The 24,637-nt window shown below is 33.8% G+C and overlaps 4 protein-coding genes across 6 annotated transcripts in view; 3 read left to right on the plus strand and 1 right to left on the minus strand.

The window, feature by feature from the left end:
* LOC125865400 (uncharacterized) overlaps nt 1–2,635 on the minus strand; it is a 3,954-nt gene extending 1,319 nt beyond the window's left edge. Inside the window, exon 1 of the mRNA XM_049545594.1 lies at nt 2,285–2,635. Within this exon, the coding sequence (XP_049401551.1) occupies nt 2,285–2,635 (351 nt within the window). The remainder of the gene's footprint in view (nt 1–2,284) is intronic.
* Nucleotides 2,636–9,079: 6,444 nt separating this feature from the next.
* LOC125864289 (farnesyl pyrophosphate synthase) lies at nt 9,080–14,909 on the plus strand. The gene is made up of 12 exons (XM_049544201.1): nt 9,080–9,360; nt 10,951–10,975; nt 11,083–11,198; nt 11,314–11,400; nt 11,483–11,599; nt 11,692–11,780; nt 11,872–11,923; nt 12,369–12,464; nt 13,425–13,469; nt 13,577–13,666; nt 13,884–13,955; nt 14,533–14,909. The coding sequence occupies exons 1-12, from the start codon at nt 9,250–9,252 to the stop codon at nt 14,659–14,661; spliced, it is 1,029 nt and encodes a 342-aa protein (XP_049400158.1). The 5' UTR covers nt 9,080–9,249; the 3' UTR covers nt 14,662–14,909.
* Nucleotides 14,910–15,581: 672 nt separating this feature from the next.
* On the plus strand, nt 15,582–16,982 carry LOC125864295 (uncharacterized). The gene is made up of 2 exons (XM_049544212.1): nt 15,582–15,932; nt 16,378–16,982. Exons 1-2 carry the CDS (start codon nt 15,639–15,641, stop codon nt 16,858–16,860), a joined length of 777 nt encoding a protein of 258 aa, XP_049400169.1. The 5' UTR covers nt 15,582–15,638; the 3' UTR covers nt 16,861–16,982.
* LOC125864292 (farnesyl pyrophosphate synthase-like) lies at nt 15,799–23,927 on the plus strand. Of its 3 annotated transcripts, XM_049544206.1 has the most exons (13): nt 15,799–15,932; nt 17,107–17,231; nt 20,066–20,090; nt 20,198–20,313; nt 20,428–20,514; nt 20,591–20,707; nt 20,800–20,882; nt 20,974–21,025; nt 21,459–21,554; nt 22,572–22,616; nt 22,724–22,813; nt 23,011–23,082; nt 23,422–23,927. In XM_049544206.1, the coding sequence occupies exons 3-13, from the start codon at nt 20,066–20,068 to the stop codon at nt 23,557–23,559; spliced, it is 921 nt and encodes a 306-aa protein (XP_049400163.1). In that variant the 5' UTR covers nt 15,799–15,932; nt 17,107–17,231; the 3' UTR covers nt 23,560–23,927. The 3 variants fall into 3 exon arrangements, with proteins under 3 accessions (XP_049400163.1, XP_049400164.1, XP_049400165.1); XM_049544207.1 differs by lacking the exons at nt 15,799–15,932; nt 17,107–17,231 and adding an exon at nt 17,317–17,384; XM_049544208.1 differs by lacking the exons at nt 15,799–15,932; nt 17,107–17,231 and adding an exon at nt 19,514–19,639.
* The last annotated feature ends 710 nt before the right edge of the window (nt 23,928–24,637 follow it).

A 24,637-nucleotide genomic window follows, 5' to 3' on the forward strand; every position in this document is an offset into this window, starting at 1 on the left:
AGTAGGCCCGTATAACCATATCGAGGGGTTGGTACCTTGGTTGCCTAGTACGGGGGGTAGTAGGCCCGTATAACCATATCGAGAGGTTTGTACCTTGGTCCCTAGCTCGGGGGGTGGTAGGCCCGGGTAACCACATTGAGGGGTTTGTACCTCTTTCGCCTCTCCAAGGGGGTGGTAAGCCTTGGAAATACTATATTGATGGTCACTCGCCACACATGTACTAAGCCCCACTAAATATGATTTTTATGTAAGCATCATTATACATATCATCTTATTAATATGTTATTTATCGGGTATGATTATGCATTTTGCCTATGATGTTCATCTATTGTTGCATTGCATTGCATCCCATATACTTAGTACATTTAAACGTACTAATGCATACTCTATGCCTACATGATGTCACCATGTAGGGACCGGAGCACCGCTTGACCATCCTCCTCCGCGTGGCTAATACGATTTTCTATCGAGGTTATTGGTGAGTCCTCCATTCCGGGGACGTTGCTTATGATCTCTTGCTATGTATAAGACTTTTCCTTTTTAGTTATGTGTTGACTATGAGGGTGAGCCCGGTAGTTTGTCTTGGCCCCCGCTAAGTAACCATGTTGAGAGGTGGTGTTAGACAAGTTGTGTATTATGCTTGAGCTTGACTCATCTATGGTATTTATGTATCATTCTTTTTTTCTCTTGCTCCCTTAGTCCCGACTTCCCCTTGATTATGCTTATCACTTATGGTCATTTTAATTGCTTCCGCGACCAAGGATGTGTAATGATATGCTATGAGGCTTGTTTGGGGTTCCTTCGGGTTCCCCATTCGCCGGTCACGTCTAGGCCCTAGGCTTGGGTCGTGACACAAATCCACATAGATGAATAGTTGAAATGAGAAATCCTAATCTAATAAAAAACAATTATCAGGATTAACAACTATTAAAATACATTTCTGAGTACATATAAAAGAATGGTATACATAGACTTTGTGTTGAAATTTGGTAGAATCTTTTTACTTTTTCTTTTTAGTCTAAAAATATTTTATAGTATTTAATTTCCTTTCAAGTCTAGGGTTTACATTAATTGCAAAATATTTAGTTTTATTTTAGTTTAATATCTAGAAGGATTCTCCTTTAATAAGGATTTTCCTTAATTATTTATAAATAGGGATGTACTCTTCTATTTGAATCAATGCAAGAATCAATACAAAGAGTTATCATTCATTCTCTCTTTAATTTCTCTTTCTAGTTTCTTCCATTCCATAACACTTTGTTGATCAAACAAATTCACAAGGAAAGAGAAATACACAATTTTCAAAATATACTATTCTGAAATGGATTAGGATTTTAAGGGGGAAAAAGTTGTAAGTAACTGTAGAGTAGCAAAAAAAATTAGCGAGAAATTTTAATGATGAACAAAACGAAATGAAATTGGAGTTGTCGAATTTAGTAATTCAACTTCAAATTTCAATCAGATTAATTTAATTCTTGAACTATTCCATATATGTAGCAATGACTATGAAACTAAAGTGATGAAGCATCACAAATCGCAAAGAAATCGAAATTCATACAAATAACAAAAAAGAGAGTACATTACTGAATCTGTGAGCTTCAAAGGAGAAGAAAAAGGAAATCGTAAATCAGTGAATGTCTATCAACAACAAACATCTCATCAATCAACAACAAACATCTTATCAATGAATTCATAAAATATTCTAAAGAAATAGATACACATTATATATAATTACTATATGTAACTTCTATTTTTCTTTAGGCATGTTCCTGCATGTTTTGATGTTATGCCCTTCTTGTCCACATTTTTCACATGAAGTTTTATATTTTTTTTTGTTGATTTCCAAGCTTTTTCTTGTTTTTTTTTTTTGGGTCTTCCTGGCACTTTGTTACCTAATGGATGCAATAAAATTTCTTCAACCACTTATTGGGGTAAGTCCCATGTACTTTCATCGGGCATTGGATGTACAGGGATATCATATGTCTTCATCATGTTCTCCTTGGTATAGTATAATGAGCTGTAATCATCTCCATCCAAGCCTTTTTTTATCTAATACTGCTAAAGCATGTGGACATGGAAGGTCATCGAGTTGAAATTGTTGACATGTACATGTTTTTACTTTTATACAAACGATGAAAGTTTTCTCCATATGTGTGACGGTATGTAGGTAATCACTTGAAGGTCGCACCTATTGAGGATAATTAATATGATTAGTATAAATATTTATGGTGTGCAATTTATATTTAGAATAATTAATATGATTAGTATAAGTAATAGAACTTACCATCATATGTAGTGCAATTTCCAGGTTATCAGCAAGAATTGATTCATAATTTGCTGTAAGTTTGGTATTTGTATACAGAACTTCTTTTGACTTGTCATAGTTCCATTTCTCAATTAATTTACGCATCTCTTCAAGTAGCCTTGTTACTGGGAGATCTCGTGCGTCTTTTGTTGCTAAGTTAAGCGACTCTGCTATGTTAGATGTCATGGTCATAGTTCTATTACTTGTGGAATGTGCCCTTGACCATTTACTACAGCCAATTTCATACAGGTAAGTCTTCACTCGATGATCAATTCGATTAACTTCAGCCATATAGTAATCAAAATCTTGCACAGTGTATGCGTGAGCCATTGCATAATATATTTTCCTTAATTGTAATTGATTTCTCCTGAAATTTTCTTTGATGTTTTTCCACAGATGCCACATACATTCGTAATGTGGTAAATCTGGAAATATAACCGATATAGCTCTAATTATGATTTGATGCCTATCTGATATAAAACACATTTTATCCTTCACTCCATACGCTTTCTTGAACTTTTCATAAAACCATTGCCATGATGCATTATTCTCGGAATCAACAATTGCGTATGCCAATGGTAATATATGTCCTAAACAAATTGTCACGACCCGAGAGTACCCCCTAGTCGTAACATGGCGTATTCGACCCCGAAGGGGTCTTATACGAGCCACATAGTCATTCATTGCATTCAATAATGAAAATAGTGCGAAATAATAATAAAAAATTTATTTACATCCACACATTTAAACTTCATTAAAACAACTTTAAAAACACACAGCGGAAGTCTAAGTCTCACATGGCCATCTTAGACACAGTCACAAAACATAAGTAGGGACACGACCCTTTACAATCAAAAGAAGTCTATTAAGTCTATTACATGAACAAAAGAACTTAAAAGTCTTATCCTCGAATCCATGAGGACATACCAAGTCTTGGAGGAAAGCAATCCAACACTTCAAACTAGCTAGGAGGGATCACTTGCCGGAACCTACACTTATAGTAAAAATATGAAGAATATGGGTTAGTACACAAAATGTACTAAGTATGATGACCATGCAAAACATGCTTTAAAAGGGACATTTTGGTTAGAAACCATGCATTATGCCACTTTTTGAAGTACCATGAATAGTTGCATAAAAGACATACAATACAAGCATAAACATCAAGTAAGTCATAATATTACCTTTAAACAATTTCAACATGAAAACCTTTACCTTGGACCTTCACCTCAAGAAACCCTTATGCTATACCTCGTGCAATGTATGGATGGCGTCCCATACCACCATCCATACTAAGGCACCACATTAAGGTCACTTAAGGTAACTTATCATTCCTTTCTTTCACCTTTGCACCATATTCATACATAAGAGGTATATCATTAATTAAGACATGACAAGGGAAAATAACTCGTAATATAACCCAAGTATAGCATGCATCTCATATTAAGCATTTGAGAGCCAACATTCTTTAATAACCTCATTTAGGCCACAATTGTATCACATACATTAGGATTTAGAGAAACTCACTATGACCCTCTCCAAGCCTACTCGTGCAATGTATAGGTAGCATCCCATACTACTACCTACACTTTGTAGAACCTATCAAGAAACCATAATGAAATCTCGCATGATGGGAAGTAAGCGTTTAACCGACATAGACCATGAGAGCTTGTCATGGAATCCGGTGTCATAAGTCCCCACACCGTAAAGAGGTGGTCTACTTGCCTAAGGAAGACCGGTATATAGCTTAATGGATCCACTAGCTACCTATGCGGGCACATAGTTTATGGGATAAGGTAGACGATCATTGAAACTCATGCCTAACTATTGGGGGAGTTTCCATCTAACCAAATCCACTCGGTGCTTAGCCAACATCCCCATAGAATAGTTCGTTACCTTGACATTTTCACATATGAGAGGTGTCATTGGCCTACCAACTCCAAATTACATTCATTAACACGTGAAAGGGTGCTTTAAGCCTACCGTTTCAAGGTTCATTTAGGAAAGCTCATTAACTCCTCTTGAAAGGGTGCCATGGGCCTACCGGTTCAAGTCTCATCATTAACCATCATGGAAAGGTGTCATAGGCCTACCGACTCCAAGGTTCATTACTATCATTAATGGAAGGGTGCGATAAGCCTACCGATTCCAAGGTTCATTATTATCATGAGTGGAAGGGTGCTACTAGCCTACCGATCCAAGGATTCAACAACCAATAATATAATCAGTTAAACAAGAAAATGATGCACAAGCTCTACCAATTCGAGATACGCAATAAATTGGAGAATCCTTCATATTCTATCATCAACATTCATGAGTGTCAAATTGAGAAAAATCCTTTCAATAATAACACATTTACGTTCATAACATGATCACATTAGCTCCATTAAATGTCCATTCATAAAAATGTCATGTAACACTTCAATTTCTCAAACTATGCCTTTAAGGCCATGGTCACAATACATTCCATAATTAAACACCTCCACCATAAGTGGATCAAACCAACCAAGAACAATTTTTATCCATAATATGAGATTAAGCCAACTTACCATCCTCCAAAGCCATAATAATCATTACTCAATTCCCAACAATTCTATCACCACAAGGTGATTCACCCATAATTTACCCATAAGGCCACAATCCTCAATTCATCCATATACCAACAATTCATCATAAATAGATATACAAAACCATATAAATCAACAATACAATCCGATCTAAACACAATTTCATCAACATTAAATCATAGGCATTAAACCCACTTCATAAGCAAATTTGAGGCTTTTAATGAAAACATGGGTTCTTGAAGAAGTTTCATATAAAATCATCTTAAAATCATAAATACAACTTCAATTCACCAATATAATGATTTTGAAAACATTTTACCCATGAACCCATACCTAGAATGGAAAATAGAAGTTTTGTTCTTTGAAGACTTTTGAAACCCTTTTTAATGGACTCCTTGAAGGAAAGATAATCAAGGATCAAGGGTCACCATACCTTTGCTATGATCTCCCACGAAATTTGATGAAGAAAGCCTTGAATCCAAAGCCCTAGCTCCCACTTCTTCTTCTTCTTAATGGAGGATTGTAGAGAGGGAAATGTTTTAGGGATGGGAATTGAACTAATGGTATCTAGGAAATAATATATGTCCTTTGGGAGAATGGTCCAACACTTAGAAAAAAAATGAGGCGGGTGAACAGTAATCATGCCTACTGGAAATTGTCTTTTCCTGCCGAACAGATTTTACGAAAATGGGCATAACTTCTTCGTCCGAACTCCGAATGAGATGAAACGAAGTGCGTTAGGTAGCTAACTCAAAGGGCTTTCCATGGATATATTATTGGGCACCCAAATAATTTGTGTGCTAGGAGATATGACCCTCCAAAGTAGACCCTCGAAAAAGGCTTCACTTGGAAATTTCGGATTTTGATACGGTTGCTCTAAAATTTGGGTTAGACCCATTTACACATTGAAGGAAAAATCTGAAATGTATACAAAGTTTTATTGAATGAATACACGGATATGTATACATGAATGCAGTGTATACATGAACACATTCAAGTGATAAAAACCCAGTCATGATAAAAAATAATTCGATACTCAGTTTAATTTTTTGAGTGAATGAATATACATGAATATGTATACAATAATGCATTGTATACATGACTATTCAATCACGTGATAAAAATCAATCTTTTGATAATATTAATTTCAGTCAGCTTGTAAAATTTATAAGTAATTGGATTCATAAAGTATACCATTTTTGAAAAGGTATACATTGTAGTAGATATCATAGATTCATATTCTACTTATACTAATTGAATAATACCTTGATGAACTTGATCTGCTCACTTTAAATTGAAACTTCATTTGAATTGTATAATTTTCAATAACAGACTTCAAAATCTTCTTATCCTTATATAGTTGACCTTCTGAGGGTACGTTAGCAGCATCACTTTCAATAATATTGCATTGTTGAAAATATGTAATCTGTCGAGCAGCCATATCATTATATTCAGTTACACTCAAATTGTCTGCGTTGGTGTTACTATGTGGTATGATTTGGGTATCGACCTCCTCATATTCTTCTCCAATAATTGAAAGTGTATGATGAATATCTATAGCTTTCCAAGTTATGCACAATGGATAGTCTTTGAAGTTTCCTGAACCTTTTTTCAATTCGATGCATACTTGTAATCCCATAGTGTTTCGTATCCATATAGGCATAGAATTTTCATCAATTTTATAATGAAATTCAAACGAATTCAAGGAAATATCGACATTTAGATGGCTTGAAATCAAGCGAATGAATCCATTGAAATCAATGTTTGTTGTAATAACCACCCCATCCATGGAATAATTTACAAAATTATTTGTGTTATCCCATTCTCCACTGTGATGAATCAACACTATCAAAGACGCCATTTATTTGTTGATATTTGTAGTAGAACCTCGTTAATTTTTTTATATTTTTTTTTATCTTGGACATGAAGTTTATGAATTTATGGAGTTATGGACACTGAATCGCTTATTATCTCTGGGAGTTATGTGGTTTCTCACGTTCCGTCTTTAATGCCAGTTGAGTGTGGCGGTTAGTTTCTCCAAAAAAAAAAAAAAAAACCTATTAGTTGCAGTATGTTAATAATGGGCTATTTTGTGCTCCTTATCTTTTGGTCTATTAAATGCATTTTAATTATGGGCTATATATTGCTAATTTTCAATAATAGTTGTATATATATGTCATTTACTCAAAAATGGGCAAATAGTCTCGGGAAAAGAACGCTTGTACCGCAAAAGAGAAATTATTTACAAGCGTCAAGCGGTTATACTCTTACTTTCATACCCCCTATTTTAACTATTAATATGTATTTACTAATTGACACCATATATATATCTCTGATGGTATCAAAGAGAAAGAAGCGGTGATTTAATGAAAACTCTACTTAATTACTCCTTGATATCATTAGAGTATATGTACTCTGATGGCATCAAGGAGGAACATGCAGTGTTTCAATAAAAAAAATGTCCAATTATTGTTTGATACCATCAGAATATATATATATACACACTCACACAATGATGATATCAAAAATAAAGAAGTTGTAGTTCAATGAATAAAACAAGTGGACGGTGAGGTAAATAGTTAAGACGTGGGTCCAATTAGGATAAATATATTAGATTGAGTCTAATTTGAATAAATACTTTACCTAATGAATCCAATTTGTATACCTTTCCCAATAGTCTTCTACATCCACTAATATTTAAAGATTAGATACAATTTCAAAATTAATACTAAACAAATAATTATACAACAAAAAAACACCCAACCATGTTAATTTAATTATTATTAGTAATATTTGGTTTACTTCTTCACTAGGCTAAATCCTACTCTAATAACAACAACATATCTAATGTAATTTTACTACGTAATGTTTGAAAGTGTAGGGTATACATAGACAGTATCATTACATAGTGATTTATGAGTTATGGAGGTAGAGAGGTTGTTTATGAAAGATGGCTCAAGTAATTGATAATAAAGTTGCATTAAGAATAATACGCTAAGCTGACATAACAAATAATAGCTCATTATGTATCATTCAAAAAAAAGTCATCAAACAACATCAAAAAATGTGATAGCTGAAATATATAGCATGTATTAACAAAAATCGAAGAACAAGAAATTATGAGATTAATGTTAATGCTACTAGAATGTATGAACCTAATTATTATTTGAGTTTCTTATTCTTATTATTTTTTTCTTTTATTTTAAATGTAAAAATATGAGAAATAAAAAGAAAAAAGAGTGAATGAGAAAAAGAGAGAAAAACTAAATTATTTGCTGCTAAATTGAAATTTATTTTTTTATATTTGTAAAAGAAAAAAGTTGGGCACCTATGATAAAATTTACAAGAAAATAAGTGAAAAAATAAATTTGACTATCAAAATAATAAATTCAAAGAATAATTTTTTTTTTAAAATAAGAAATAAAAAAAAGTAAAATTATTTTATTCATTGCCCTTACACCAAAAGAGTATATTCGGGTTATTTGTGTAACAGTAGGAGTATATGTGAGTCATTTTTGTAACAAGAAGTATACAACTCTAGATCACAAAATTGAGGGATAAAAATAACTAAATTTGGGATTGTTCGATCAAATAACGAAATTTGAATGAAATTCATAACTATCTTAATCTTTTTTTTCGTCTTTCTTTTATTGTCTGAATATTCATGAGCTAAGACCATTCCAATTCCTCCTTTCGTCATGCATAAACTAAATCAAAAATTCAGATAATCACGAAAACAAAAGCTTCTACAAATACAAATATATCAAATGCATCAAAATTCATTACCACTAAATAAGGAAAAACCGTTTCAACACTAGAACAAACATATTCAGACCTTTTTCCCTCTTCTTTTTTTTTTTCCTGTATAAAATTTCTTCAATTAACTTTCTATTTAGCATGAGTTACACGTGTTCAAGAATTAGTAACTATTATAAACACAAAAATAAAAGTTTCTATAAATACAAATACATCCAATACATCAAATTTTATCGCTTCTAAATAAAGAAAAAATCGTTTCAATATCAAAAACAACAAAAACTAGAGCAAACATATTCCAATTCTTTTCTCTTTATTAAATTTCCACAATAAAAAAAATTCATAACCAACTTTATAATAACCTATTTTTTTTTTCACAATGAAGTGATACATAATTGACTTATTGATTTGATTTAACAACAATACTCTAATATTATGTATTTGCAACAAAAAGGGAGATTGCTACTCACAAATTACAAATGCTCTTTGTCACTTCTCAACCAAATACATAGCTATTTGTTTCCTATATATGAGAAAGATGAAAAGCATTGTATTCCAAACTCCCAAAAATTCTCATCTTTTTCTGAAATTAACGAAAACAACAGTTTTTTCTGTGGGAAAATGAGTGATCTGAAGTCGAAGTTTTTGGGTGTTTACAAAGTACTGAAATCTGAGCTTCTTAATGATCCAGATTTCGAGTTTACTGATGATGGTCGTCAATGGGTCGAACGGGTAATTTGGAATTTCTTCTTGTTTTCCTCATTTTATTGTTTAGTTGGTGTTTGCATGTGCGATTAGAGATCATGATTTCAAATACCCATAATTTTAAAATTTACAAAATAGACTCATATCATGTTAAATAATTGCTATGTACCTTAGCATATTTGGATAGGTTGTTTATGAACTATGGATTGCTCATTTGGTAAGAATTTGTAGAAGAATTGGAATTGATGTACAACTTGTGTGTTTTCTTGTTTATGAGAAAAAAAACATATAAGTTGAAAATCCAAATTATAGAACTTCAACTTCAAATCAATCTGATTTCAAATCATGCTCAAACGGTTCAAACGGGGCCTTAGTTTATAAAATGACCGGATAGGGAAAAAAGGGTCATGAAAGATTCAGATAGTGGATAAGGAGTTGATGCAAAAGATTGATACAGTTTTGGGATTCAAAACTTGATTGATTGAGCTGTTTAAGTGCATTTTGATGTGGTTTCTTTATGTTGAAATCATGCTTTTGATATTGTTTTTAGCCTGTTTCTTTGTGCTAGTTATTTTTTATCCTTCACTCTTATGGGAAAATCTTTTTTATTTTTGTTGGAATTTCTTTCTTTACAATAAAGTTTTGATTTTTATCATTTAATTAATGTTGTTGAGACTCACAGGTGTGGTGGGATGAGGACTAGGACCTTACATTATTTGATAGTGCTTGAACTCATTTTTTCCACTAAAAAGAATTGGCCTTTCTATGCTAGCTTGGGTTGCAAAAAAAAAACCTTATTTGTGATCAACTGCACAAGAAAATGAGTACATAAGGATGCGTCTGTAGCATCGGAAGGAAAGTAATCTCAACTATCTTAATGAGAGGCATTCAACATTGTATTGATGATGGAATGTAAGTTAAAAAGGAATTAGTTTCCCCTCTACCTTGTGCTCCAAACATACGATGAAGAAGTAGAAATTTTGATGTTATAAAAGGATATATAGTTTATTTCAAATGCACCTATTGGAACCCACCATCTCATTATTTGAGACTGTATGCAGTTTTGCTTGGTGTTTTATGTTTTTCCAAGGGTGGAAGTGTAGAACGTTTGCAGATTTGTTGTTTGTTTTTACAAAGAAATAATAGAGAATTAGTAGTTAATATTTTTGCAACAGGGCAAGCTAAGAATTAACTTAGAGTAAGTGAATTAGTTAAGTGAGTTAAGAGTGGTGCGACAGATGCTGCACCCGCTCTTAACCTTCTGGTTCCTCCAATTCTTTGTGATTACAGTAGAAAGAGTTGTGGGGGTCATATTATCACTTTTGTAAATGTTATAGCTGAAAATGTCAAAATGGTCTATTTGGGTTATATCCTGATAATTCATACAACATAAACTAGCTGTTTTTTGAATGTCAGTTCATTACTTTTGATATGACAAATTTCTAACATCATTATGTCTAGTAATTTTGATATGACAAGTTTCTAACTTTATTACAACCTTAGGCCAGCTTCTGTTCATTTTTACTGTTTCCCGAGTTGGTGAATTTTCCTGACAGCCAGTGTCTCACTTTGTCCTCGTCTTTGGCATCTAATATATACTTCCCGTGATTTTTTCAGATGTTGGACTACAATGTACCTGGAGGTTGGAATGATGTTCTAGTTCTACCTATTCTAACAGTTTCTACTGCTTTAATATTTTTTCATAGCTAGAAGGTTTTATTCCAAGCACTTCATACACTCTCTGTACAGGAAAGCTGAACCGTGGGCTCTCTGTTATTGATAGCTACAGTTTGTTGAAAGAAGGGAAAGAACTAACCAGTGAGGAAATCTTTCAAACATCTTCCCTTGGCTGGTGCATTGAATGGGTATGCAACATAAGCACTCTTCAAGCTACACCTGAGTCTTTTTTCTAACCCCCAAGAAGCATTGTTGGTTTTTAAATTCTTCTGAGTGTATGTTTTTTGGGTATGTATGCTGCAGCTTCAAGCATATTTCCTTGTTCTTGATGATATAATGGATGGCTCTCATACACGCCGAGGTCAAAAATGCTGGTTCAGATTACCCAAGGTGTGTGTGTGTGTGCTAAGAGACTACTGTTTTTCTCTTTGAACTCTGTTGAGAGTGACTATTGTTTTATTATTTTTTGCAGGTTGGCATGATTGCTGCTAATGATGGCATACTTCTTCGCAACCACATACCAAGAATTCTTAAGAAGCACTTTAGAGGAAAGCCTTATTATGTTGATCTTCTTGAATTGTTTAATGAGGTGAGACTTTTTATGCGTAAGGAGGCCTCTGAATTAAACTTTTTATAATGCTGAACATTTTTCCTTTTTTCTCTTTGGCTTTGTTTTTACAGGTGGAATTTCAGACTGCCTCTGGACAAATGATAGATTTGATTACCACACATTTTGGAGAGAAAGATTTATCAAAATACTCATTGCCTATGTAAGGAGACTTCATCAAGAGTCATGTAAAAAATTTCTACTTTCAGTTTTACTTGAATTATTTAACTAATTCATGATGTGATCTCATGCAGTCATAGGCGGATTGTCCAGTATAAAACTGCTTATTATTCATTTTATCTCCCAGTGAGTATGATGTTCCTTCCTAATTGAGTTTACAGCTTGTTAGTCGCTATTCTATTATGAGGAGATCTTCACGTCTATATCTTTTTCTGAAATTTGTGTTGTGTGGAAGACGTCTGATGTCCTAAAACAATCTCAAATTTCTGCATCAACTTGAAGTAAATTAGCTATTTGCAACTTTTAGAAAACATATTACCAAACTTCTTATTTTTAGATTTCTGCCTGAGCCAACCGTGCCCTTTTCCCATTTATTTACTTTTAATGTGTGTGTTGTTTTTATTCTCTAGATTCAATTGTAAGCACCACTTCAAAAGTTTTGTGCATGTTTAGTTTGGGTTGATCTTTCTGTTCCTCTTAATGAACTCTCTGTAGAGATTAATGGGAATTACCTCAAGATTGATGTGCATTTTATTAAGGTATATACAAATTACTTCTTCAATATTTTCAGGTGGCATGTGCACTTCTTATGGCAGGAGAGAATCTTGACAATCATGTTAATGTCAAGAACATACTCCTCGAAATGGGAATATATTTCCAAGTTCAGGTAAGAATTATGATTAACCCTGATGCATCCATTCATGTTCTATCTTCTATACCATGAGATCTATGTGACAACATTTCCACATCTCATAAACCAACTCTTTGCATAACCTATAATCTTTTAAGAGGGGTTTGGTTTTGATTTTTGATATAGTTATTTAATGAAACTAGTTCCATAAATATGATTGGAATACACTTTTGAAAAACACTTGTTGTTTGGATTAGGTTTTGGATGCTAGATTAGATCTGAATGAGTGCTTGATTTCATGCTTCTTAACATTGGAATGGAGGTCAGCTGTCATGTATTTGCCTTAGAATGGGTTGCCAAAAAGGGAACACCGGCAGATAATAAAAGTTAAAAATGTGTGAGTTATTAAAAAAAAAGCTTCTTTTGCAAACCAAGTAAATGGTTTTGAAGACTGGGTCTGAGTTTGGTTCTGTAATTGAAAAGTTAGAAAATGTTGTTTTGTGACACCTTAGTTTAGTTTTCTGAAAGGAACAAAAGTTTGTTTTTGTTTCTGAAACACAGAACATCTGAACCAAACTGATCATTTATCACTCATTTACCTATCAAAAGAAATATAGTATTATATTCATTCTTATCATTAACATTTGTTTTTTATAGTTAAAAGTTGCTATTTTCAAGTGTTGCACATGACATTTCCTGTACTTGTACAATATGCTAAGAGCCTTCCAGTAAAGAGCTGCATATCACCCCCTAACAAGTTTGAATGTTTTGAGACACCTTGTTGACACACTAAAAATTCATGTACAATTTGGTCAAACAATGAAAAAATATTTGTTTTTTTATGGATATGGCTAACACCCATGTGCCTTACGATTACGTGATAGCCTATCTGATATGTCCAACTAATTTAGTTCGTTTACCAAAATACTTAAGATCCCATCTGCAGATATGCTTTCATGTTACAACTTCTGACTGAAAGCTTGCGGTACTATGTAGGATGATTACTTGGACTGCTTTGCTGATCCAGAGGTATTGGGTAAGGTAGGTTTTATAAGAAAGCTACCACTAATCTAAATCCTGAAGATTAATCACATAGCTCTTTTAACTTGAAAATGTATAGATTTTATAATGATCTGTCTTACTGTCAGATTGGCACGGATATTCAAGATTTCAAGTGCTCTTGGTTGGTAGTGAAAGCCCTAGAACACTGCAATGATGAGCAAAAAAATTTATTACATGTGAGCCTAAAAAACTTGTCATCCTCTGGTTATGTTTTCTGCAACTTCCTTGCTCAGACTCTTCAAAAATATTGCCGTGTGTGTGTCGAATCCTCCAAAGCTATACATTTTGAAGTATCCGACACAAGTATGGCAAAAATTTTGAAGGGTCCGAGTAACATAGCTCTGCAAACAAACTAGTATGAGGAAATGCTAAACGTAAGAACTTCGTTTGCAGGAGAACTATGGAAAAGATGACCCTGCTTGTGTTGCTAAAGTAAAGGCGCTCTACAATGATCTCAAACTTGAGGTTTCATTTTACCCCTTTATTTGCTGTTGCTGCTTTCTATGTTCTCTTTGTTAAGTAATCATGAAGTTCTGTTCATTTCTTAGTAAAAAGTCATCTCAGACAAGAGGTGGATTCAAGATTTGAACTCGATAGGGTCAACCTTCAAAGTGACCTTATTGCACTTTTCAAATCATGGGTTTAGAATATACTACTCCCTCCATATCAATTTGTTTGTCTAGTTATGACTCGAAACGGAGTTTAAGAAAGTAAAGAATTTTTTTGAATCTTGCGGTGTTAAACTAAAGATATGTAGAATGTACCAAAATGTTCTTTAATCTCTTGTCGTCTTAAACATGTCACGTAGAAAGTTGAAATTAAAGAGCTGCCAAAAAAGGAAAGAGACATTCTTTGTGAAACATACTAAAAACAAAAGTAAGACAAACAAATTGAAACGGAAGGGGTTTGTCACACACACACACACATCTATATATATATATATATATATCCATGTTCTGAAAATATTGCGTTCGGTTGAACCCGTACCTAATAAGCTAGATACACCACTGACTTTGGCTTATTCCTTTTGGTTATTTTGTAGGATGTGTACCTGGAATATGAGAAGAGTACATATGAAAAGCTGATCAACTCTATTGAAGCTCAACCAAGCAAAGCAGTGCAAGCAGTTCTGAAGTCATTCTTGGCAAAGATATACAAGAGGCAGAAGTAGGAGATAGAATTATTTAACTTCAATATTTAATGTTTAGAACTATCTGTGCTTTTTTTCCCTACCGTATGTTCGGTACCTGCTTGGAGCCCGACTAATCCAAATTTGTTCTAAGAGGCGGACTCATGATTTGAAAGTGTTGGAGACATGTCTATCTTTAATATAGACATGTTATTTGTCCCTTCAAATAACAGACATGTTAATTACTTACTACCTAGTGTGGTGTTGAACTCTCTGAAAACTACAGAAAGAAGCAATAAAAGAAAATTGGGCTGTAACTACTGAAATATTAAAATTTGGGGAAAATGCTAAAGTGGTAATCAAACTCAGGTAAGCCCATTATTAAGTGCAATCAAATCAACTAGTGGAATCCTTTTATCTTTTTTTTATCTGTTTGATATTTGCATTTGAATCTGAGTAAATTTGAATTCACACTGACAAGTCTCATATTAAGTGGTAAAATATTCCCTAACAAAGGTAATTTCGTATTAGGGGATTCAAACTCGAGATTTCTAGTTAAAAATGAACGAGTAATTATTGTTCCACGATAATTTTTATTGGTAGATCACTTTTATCTTTGTTGTTAGGAAATGTGGATTAGAAATATATACATTATTTAAGATATCTACCTATATATATATATATACACACAACCAAATTCATATTTACACAAAATGAAACTTTTCGTTTTTGTGTTATTAAGAATGAAAGAGTATTTACGACTTTGGTACAATTTTACAAAATGAAACATTTCGTGTTTGTGCTATTAAGAATGAAAGAATATTTACTATATAATTTGTGAGTTATTGCTTAGGAGTGAGGATTTTATCATGTGCGCACCCAAAAGATAGTGAATACGAGTTTTCCTTGTCATAAAAAAAAATAAAGAGTATTTACGACTTTCTAGAAAAAGAAAAGACCAATTGAACTTTTTGTTGAAAAGTTATCCAATTTGTAGAGTGGAGGAGTGATGCTCAAAGATGCTAAAATTGAAGCAATTCATATATTCGCCATCAGTCAGGCCACATCGCCGACTCGCCGGATCTCCGGTCGCTGATAAAAGTTCCAGTTCCGTTCCGGTGAAATCACTCAAACAATCTCCTCATCAATCCATTCACTACTTTCCCCTTCCCATATTGCCTACTCGCCGTCGCTTAATCCACCGTTACTTTTCTGTATCAATGGAATCTTCCGGCGTTAGCATGACGGCGCCGTCAGTCGTGAAGCTGAAACCTATTGAAGCAACCGCAGAAACTTTTAAAGAGTTTGGTCAGGTCATTGCTTTTGATTTCTATCATCATATATTGTTTATCGTGTTCAGGTTATTGCACTATTTTGTTGTTACTGATTCCTTGTTACTTGCTGTGTTTTTCTTCTCTGTCATTTTTTGTTTTTCATAACTACGATTAGCTGTATTCGAGCTGAGAATCCTCCAGAAACAGTTTCTCTACCTACACGAGATTCTATCATCATCTATTGTTTATTCTGTTTCGATTATTGCATTATTTTGTTGTTAGTCTTTCCTTATACATGCTATGTTTTCTTCAATATTGTTTCTCATTTTTATACCTACTTTAATTTGTTGTACTCGAGCCAAGGGTCCTCCTGAAACAACCTCTCTACCTCTATGAGGTGTAGGGTTAAAGTTTGTGTACACTCTACCCTTACAGACCACACTTGTAGAAAATCACTGAGTATGCTGTTGTTAGTGGTGGTCAGGTAATTGAGGCGTCTCCAGATGGGGAAGAATTCGGTCCTCGTGATGCTCAGCTTGATTTGAGCAATGGGATTCCTAGGTTTTACATTATGCAGCTTAAAGATCGATCCCTCAAATTTTCTAAGATAACACATCATGCCAATGTCACTCAATGTCTTGGATCTATTGGAGGCAATGTTTGGTATCTTGGAGTTGCTAAGCCATCTATTGTAGATCCAACTGATATCAAGGGTGCTGTTGATATTGTTGTGCAGTCACATTGTGGGCATTTTTATGTGCCTCCTGCTGTTGATGAAGTGCAGGCTTTCAGAATTTCAGGTCCAAAGTTTATAAAACTGAGTCATGGTACATGGCATGCTGGACCACTATTTGCAGATGATAAGATGGATTTCTACAATCTGGAGCTGAACAATACGAATGTGGTTGATCACACAACTCATAACTTCATCAAGAAGAATGGTGTGGTTTTTGTACTTGATGATTAGAAAAACATCATACCAAAAAATTTGATTGATTGAGCTGTTTAAGTGCATTTTGATGTGGTTTCTTTATACTGAAATCATGCTTTTGATATGGTTATTAGCTATTACCCTGTATTTGCTAAAAGTTAGAGACTTGCTATATATATATATATCCATGTTCCGTGTTGAAAATGTTGTATTCAGTTGAACTCGAATGTGATAAGCTAGATACGCCACTGTTTTTTGCCTGTTCTTTATGGGAATATGTAGGATGTGTACCTGGAATATGAGAAGAAGACATATGCAAAGCTGATCAACTCTATTGAAGCTCAGCCATGCAAAGCATTGCAAGCAATTCTAAAGTCAACCTTGGCAAAGATTTATAAGAGGCAGAAGTAAGAGATAGAATTATTGAATTTCTGTATTCAATGTTTAGAATTATTTGTTCTTCTTTCATTTCACAGTGTGTTTGGTACCTGCTTGAAGCCCTACTATCTGAATTAGCACCAGAAAGTTCCACTTTGGCGATAACCCGCTCCCTACCATAGGTAACTCCATAGTACGCACAACTTTAGTGATAGTTATTTGTGCTTCTTCGAATGAATAAAACATGTCTGTATTTCATGGATTTTCTACTTTGTTCTATTGGCCTATTTCACATGTGTTTATTTTTCAAAATCGGAAGCTACATAATGTGTCTCTTGTTATTTACTGCTCCCTTCTTTCCAATTTGTATGACATTCTTTCCTTTTTAGTCAGTTCCAAAAAAAATATACCTTTCTATACTTACTAAAGTTTTAATATTAAGCTTTTTCTATCTTATTCTTAATGAGATAATTTATATACCCATTTATTTATGGTTTACTTTAGACCACAAGTTTAAAAAATAAACGATTGCTGATTAGTGTATCCAACTTTAAAACACCTACAATTGTCTTGGCGAAGGTATTAATCTAATCAGAAACCTATTCTAGAAGCAAGTAAATCCTCAGATTTTATGCTATGCCAAACGGCTTAATGCTCTGCACATGTATGTTCAATATTTATGCTCATTTTAAAAAACATGCCAAGGGTTACCAATTTGGATATATATTCAAATTGATTTGTTAAGAGAACAACCCAAGCCTGAACATTCCCTTGTATTTGTCAACAACCAAGCTCAACTTAGTAAGGAATTCAGTACACTCTAGTCCATCCAATCAATAATTGTTGATAGATGGCTCGCTATTCACTCTGTTTTTGGGTCATAATCATCAAATAGGAAAGATGTAGCATTGGGAATTGCTATGTAGACGCACATACAAAATTATTAGTTTGGATAGAAAATTGTCATTTATACTCAACTTCCCGGGACGAACTAAAGCTACTTCAATAATGATAAACCCCAGAGGGGCAGACACATGGTTTCAAAACTCGGGGAATGATAAAGCTCGCCTCTTACCCTTCTCCACCTGAATATCATACTAACAAAACTTTAGACCTCATTAAGAAATCAAATCGAGTTCAAAAACAGCTACCACTGCATCACATCACTATACCCCTACATATATACAACAAGATAGTAATTGCCAATAATATTGGAACCACTAGTGTTACAATGAATATTGTAAAGTAGGAACTCCTATTGATCTTTGTCAGTCAGTTAGCCTGTTCCAGGACATTTCTGATGTCACAGCATTTCCATAATAGACCTGCTTCGTGGAGTCATCCCAATAAGCCTGGAAAAGAGAGCATCATTAAGCAACTCAGGAATGGCAGAAAATGTGCCAAGTCTTTGAGATGCAGCATATTCCCTGATTTCTCCACTTACCAGGCTGATGGCTAATTGGAATTTAAGCAACAAACAGACAAACAACAAAGATCAGTTGACAGACAGCCAAACAAATAACATACACCATAGCATCTCTCCTTGAAAATAATGTGTCAATACATCCAATCACCAATACAAATAGGTACGGACTAAGAGTTGATCCCTAGTGCAACCCCATCATAATCAAATTAGTAACAATATTCACTACTTATGCTGATGGAACATGACGTGTATCTAGTAAAATAGTCATAATGCACGTAATCCGATCCAAACACCACCGACATTTAAAAAAATAATGAAAAGTAGGTAAGCCCTACAAGAATTCACTGTATTATTTATTATATTTCCTGAAAATTAGTGGATTGGTGGCTAGCTTTGAAATAATCTATTTTTTCCATAATGAACTACTATGGCAAGTGATACATAATTGACCTATTTGTTTGATTTTATTCAACAACAATACTAAGAGCCCGTTTGGATTGGCTTAAAAAATGTAGCCTTTAAGTCAAAATAAAAAGTCAAACTTAAATGACTTTTAAGTCAAAAAAATAAAAACTAGGGGAGGCCTACTTTTGGTTTTAACTTATTTTAAGTCATTTTAAAAACCTTGCCAAATACTTCCTAACTTATTTTATGTTATTTTTATATTTGACAAATACTTTTAGAAGTCAAAAACTGACTTAAAAGTAGGTTTGACCAACTTTTAAGTTAATCCAAACACCCTCTAATTCATCAGCTGTTGCTGATGAATTAAAAGTGCCCTTTGCCACTTTTCAACCAAATACACCACTATTTGTTTCCTATATAAGGAAAAAAAGCATTGTATGCCAAAAACCTAAAATTCTCCTCTTTCCCTGAAACAAACGAAAACAACGTTGAAATATGAGTGATCTGAGGTCAAAGTTCATGGGGGTTTATGAACAACTTAAAGGCGATATCTTAAAGGATTTGGATATCAATTTAACTCATGGCGCTTGTGATTGGGTAGCAAAGGTAATTTTTAATTTCTTCTGCTTTTCCCCATTTTGATTATTTAGCAGGTGTTTGAATGTCCGATTTGGGATATGATTTCAATACCTATAATTTTAAATTTTACAAAATAGACTGATGCTCGCTGTGAAAAGATTGTTAGTGCCATGTGAAAAGATTGTGTTAAATAATTGCTTTGTATTTGAAAGTTTGACATGGAGTTATGCAATTTATCAATGCGGCATTGTAAAATATTTCAATATGCTGTTTATGAACTATGGTTTGCTCATTTGGCAAGACTTTGTATAATAATTGAATTTTTCTTTATAGTTTTCTCAACTTGTGTGGTTTTCTTGTTAATGAGAAAATCATACAACTTGAAAATCCAAATTACATGTCCAAATAGAACTTCAACTTCAAACTAATTTATACTTCCCGTGATTTTTTCAGATGTTGGACCACAATCTACTTGGAGGTTGGAATGAAGTTCTAGTTCTACTTATTCTAAAAGTTTCTTCTGCTTTCATAATTTTTTATAGCTAAAAGTTTTTTTTCCAAGTACTTTATACACTCTCTGTACAGGAAAGCTGAACCGCGGGCTCTCTGCTATTGATAGCTACAGTTTGTTGAAAGAAGGGAAACAACTAACCAGTGAGGAGATCATTCAAATATCCTCCCTTGGCTGGTGCATTGAATGGGTATGCAACATAAGCACTCTTCAAGCTACACCTGAGCCTTATTATAACCCCCAAGAAGCATTGTTAGTTTTTAAATTCTTCTGAGTGTATGGTTTGTGGGAATGTATGCTACAGCTTCAAGGATACTTCCTTGTTCACGATGATATAATGGATGGCTCTTCTAAACGCCGAGGTCAACCATGCTGGTTCAGATTATCCGAGGTGTGTGCATGCTAAGAGATTACTGTTTTTCTCTTTGAACTGTTGGGAGTAACTATTGTTTTAATATTTCTTGCAGGTTGGCATGATTGCTGTTAATGATGGCATACTTCTTCGCAACCACATTGCTGTTATTCTTAAACAGCACTTTAGAGGAAAGCCTTATTATGTTGATCTTCTTGAATTGTTTAATGAGGTGAGTCTTTTTATGCGCAAGGAGGCCTCTGAATTAAACTTTTTATAATGCTGAACATTTTTACCTTTGGCTTTGCCAACATGTTTTTACAGGTGGAATACCAGACTGCCTCTGGACAAATGATAGATTTGATTACCACACAAGGGAAAGATTTATCGAAGTACTCATTGCCTATGTAAGGAGACTTCATCGATAATCTTGTAAAAAAATTCTGCTTTCAGTTTTAGTTGAATTTTTTAACTAATTCATGATGTGATTTCATGCAGTCATAGGCGGATTGTCCAGTATAAAACTGCTTATTATTCATTTTATCTCCCAGTGAGTATGATATTCCTTCCTAATTGAGTTAACAGCTTGTTAGTCACTATTCATTATGAGGAGATCTTCAAGTCTATTTCTTTTTCTGAAATTTGCGTTGTGTGGAAGAAATCTGTTCTAAAACAATCTCAAATTTCTGAATCAACTTGAAGTAAATTAGCTATTTGCAACTTTTAGTTTACCAAGCCTCTTATTTTTAGATTTCCGCCTGAGCTAACCGTGCCCTTTTCCCATTTATTATTTTAATGTTTTTGTTGTTTTATTCTCTAGATTCTTAATTGTAACCACAACTTCAAAAAATTTGTGCGTGCTTAGTTTGGGTAGATCTTTGTGTTCCTCTTAATGAACTCTCTGTAGAGATTAATGGGAATTACCTCAAGATTGATGTGCATTTTATTAAGGTATATACAAATTACTTCTTCAATATTTTCAGGTGGCATGTGCACTTCTTATGGCCGGAGAGAATCTTGACAATCATGCTAATGCCAAGGACATACTCATCAAAATGGGAATATATTTCCAAGTTCAGGTAAGAATTATGATTAACCCTGATGCATCTATTCATGTATTATCTTCTATACCATGAGATCTATCTGACAACATTTCCACATCTCACAAATCAATTCTTTGCATAACATATAATTTTTTAAGAGAAGCTTGGTTTTGATGAAATTAGTTTCATAAATATGGTTGGAATACATTTTTGAAACACACTTGCTTGTTTGGATTAGGTTTTGTATGTATATGAATCATGTTGATTTCCTGAAAGAAATGTTAGATTAGATCTGAACGAGTGGTTAATTTCATGCTTCTTAACATTGGAACTGAGATCAGCTGTCGATTCGCGTAATCCGCTTTAGAGTGGGTTTCCAAAAAGGAAACACCGGCATATATTAATAGTTGAAAATGTGGGAGTTATTATAAACAAATATGAAGTACTAAAACCTCTATAGATCGAAGCATTTGCTTCTTTTGTGAACCAAGTAGCTGGTTTGGAAGACTAGTTCTGATTTTGGTTCTCTTATTGAAAATCTAGAAAACTTTGTTTTGGGACATACCTTAGTTAAGTTTTCTGAAAAAAGTTGGTTTTTGATTCAGAAATACAAAACATTTGAAACCAAACTGGTCATTTATCTGTACATGACATACTCATTAACTTATGAAAGAAATATAGTTGAATATTCATTTTTTTTTTGAGTCTTAATATAGTAGAATATTCATTCTTATCGTTAACATTTGTTTTTAGAGTTAAAAGTTGTTTTTTTCAACACATGACATTTCCTGTACTTACAAAAGAGCTGCATATCACCCCCTAACATGTCTGAATGTTCTGAGACACCTTGTCGACACGCTAAAGATTCATGTGCCATGAAAAAGTATTTGTTTTTTATGGATGTGGCTAACAATTATGTGTCTTACGCTTTACGTGATAGCCTATCTGATATGTCCAACTCATTTAGTTTGTTTCCCGAAATACCTAAGATCCCATCTGCAGACTGCAGATAGACTTTACAAATTCTGACTGAAAGCTTTCGGTCCTTTGTAGGATGATTACCTGGACTGCTTTGCTGATCCACAGGTGTTGGGTAAGGTAGGTTTTATAAGAAAGCTGGTACTAAACAAAATCCTGAAAATTGATCACGTAGCTCTTTTAATTTGAAAATGTAGAGATTTTATAACGATCTGTCTTACTATCAGAATGGCACGGATATTAAAGATTTCAAGTGCTCTTGGTTGGTTGTGAAAGCCCTAGAACACTGCAACGAGGAGCAAAGGAAGTTATTGGATGTGAGCCTAAAAAACTTGTCCTCCCTTGGTTACATTATCTGCAACTATATAGCTCGAACTCTTCAAAAGTATTGTTGGGTGTGTTTTGAATCCTACTAAAGCTATGAGCGCGGCAATATTTTTGGAGGGCCTGAGCAACATAGCTATGCAAACAACTAGCATGAGCAAAATGCTAAATGTAAGAACTTTGTTTGCAGGAGAACTATGGACAAGATGATGAAGCTTGTGTTGCTAAAATTAAGGCGCTCTATAAGGATCTCAAACTTGAGGTTTTCTTTTTTCCTTTCTTTACTAAGGCTGCTTTCTCTCATTTCTCTTTGATAAGTAGTCATGAAGTTGTATTCTTTTCATTGTAAAATGTTATCTCAAATATGGTATTTGACAAGAGGTGGACTCAAGATTTAAACTTGATACCGTCAACCTTTTAAGTAACCCTATCCTACTTTTCAAATTATGAGTTTAGAATATAGTATTTATTAAAAGTTATGGGTTTCTCACATGTATATCCATGCTCCGTATTGAAAATACTGCATTCGGTTGAACCCCTGTACCTAATAAGCTATATACACCACTGACTTTGGCGTATTCCTTTTGTAAATTTTTTGTAGGATGTGTACCAGGAATATGAGAATAATACATATGAAGAGCTGAAAAACTCCATTGAAGATCAAGAAACCAAATTAAGCAAAGCAATGCAAGCAGTTCTGAAGTCATTCTTGGCAAAGATATATAAGAGGAAGAAGTAGGAGACAAAATTATTGAACTACAACATTTAATGTTTTAGAATTATTTGTGCTTCTGGTTTGTTTTTTTCACCGGTGTTCGGTATCTGCTTGGGGCCCGACTATTCCATATCTGTGTCCAGAGGCGGACTCAGGAATTGAAAGTGTCAGAGACACCTCTATCTTTAATAGATACATTCCATTTCTTTTCTAAATATTACCTAGACATTTTCTTGGAGGCATGGCTTCATCAAGAAGAATGGTGTGGTTTTTCCTACTGGATTATTAGGAAAATATCATATAGTGTGAGGATTCAAAACTTGATTGATTGAGCTGTTTCAAGTGCATTTTAATGTAGTTTCTTTATACTGAAATCATGCTTTTGATATGGTTATAAATTATTATTATCCTGTATTTGGAGAAAGTTAGGGTCTTGTTATGTTTGTGTGTTCTGTGTTGAAAATATTGCATTCAGTTGAACTCGGATCTAACAAGCTAGACACGCCGCGGTTTTTGGCTTATGCCTGACTATCTGAATTAGCACCAAAAAGTTCCACTTGGGTGATGACCCACTCCCTACCATAGGTAACTCCATAGCGACACAACTTTAGTGATAATTATTTGTGCTTCTTCTAATAAATAAAACATGTCTGTATTTCATGGATTTTCTACTTTGTTCTATTGGCCTATTTCACATGTGTTTATTTTTCAAAATTGGCCTACACAATGTGTCTCTTGTTATTTACTGAACCCTCAGTTTCAATTTGTGAAACATTCATCCTTTTTTGTCAGTAAAATTTAGATATCCAGCTTTATATCTTAGTCTTAATGAGATACTTTATAATCACATAGGTATATTTATAATTTGTTTTAGACCACAAGTTTTTCAAAAATAAACACTTACTACCAATTAGTGTTAACCAACATGAAGACACCCTCAATTGTCTTTGGTGAAGGCATTAATCTGATCACAAACTCACTGTAAAAGCAAGTAGAACCTCATATTTAATTGTATAGGAAATGGCTTAATGCCCTGCACTTCTACTTCAATAGTTACCATATATATATAGTGCGTGTGTGTGTGTTTGTGTAAATTGATTTG

The sequence above is a fragment of the Solanum stenotomum genome, chromosome 5, assembly GCF_019186545.1.
Source record: "Solanum stenotomum isolate F172 chromosome 5, ASM1918654v1, whole genome shotgun sequence".
Classification (NCBI taxonomy): domain Eukaryota; kingdom Viridiplantae; phylum Streptophyta; class Magnoliopsida; order Solanales; family Solanaceae; genus Solanum; species Solanum stenotomum.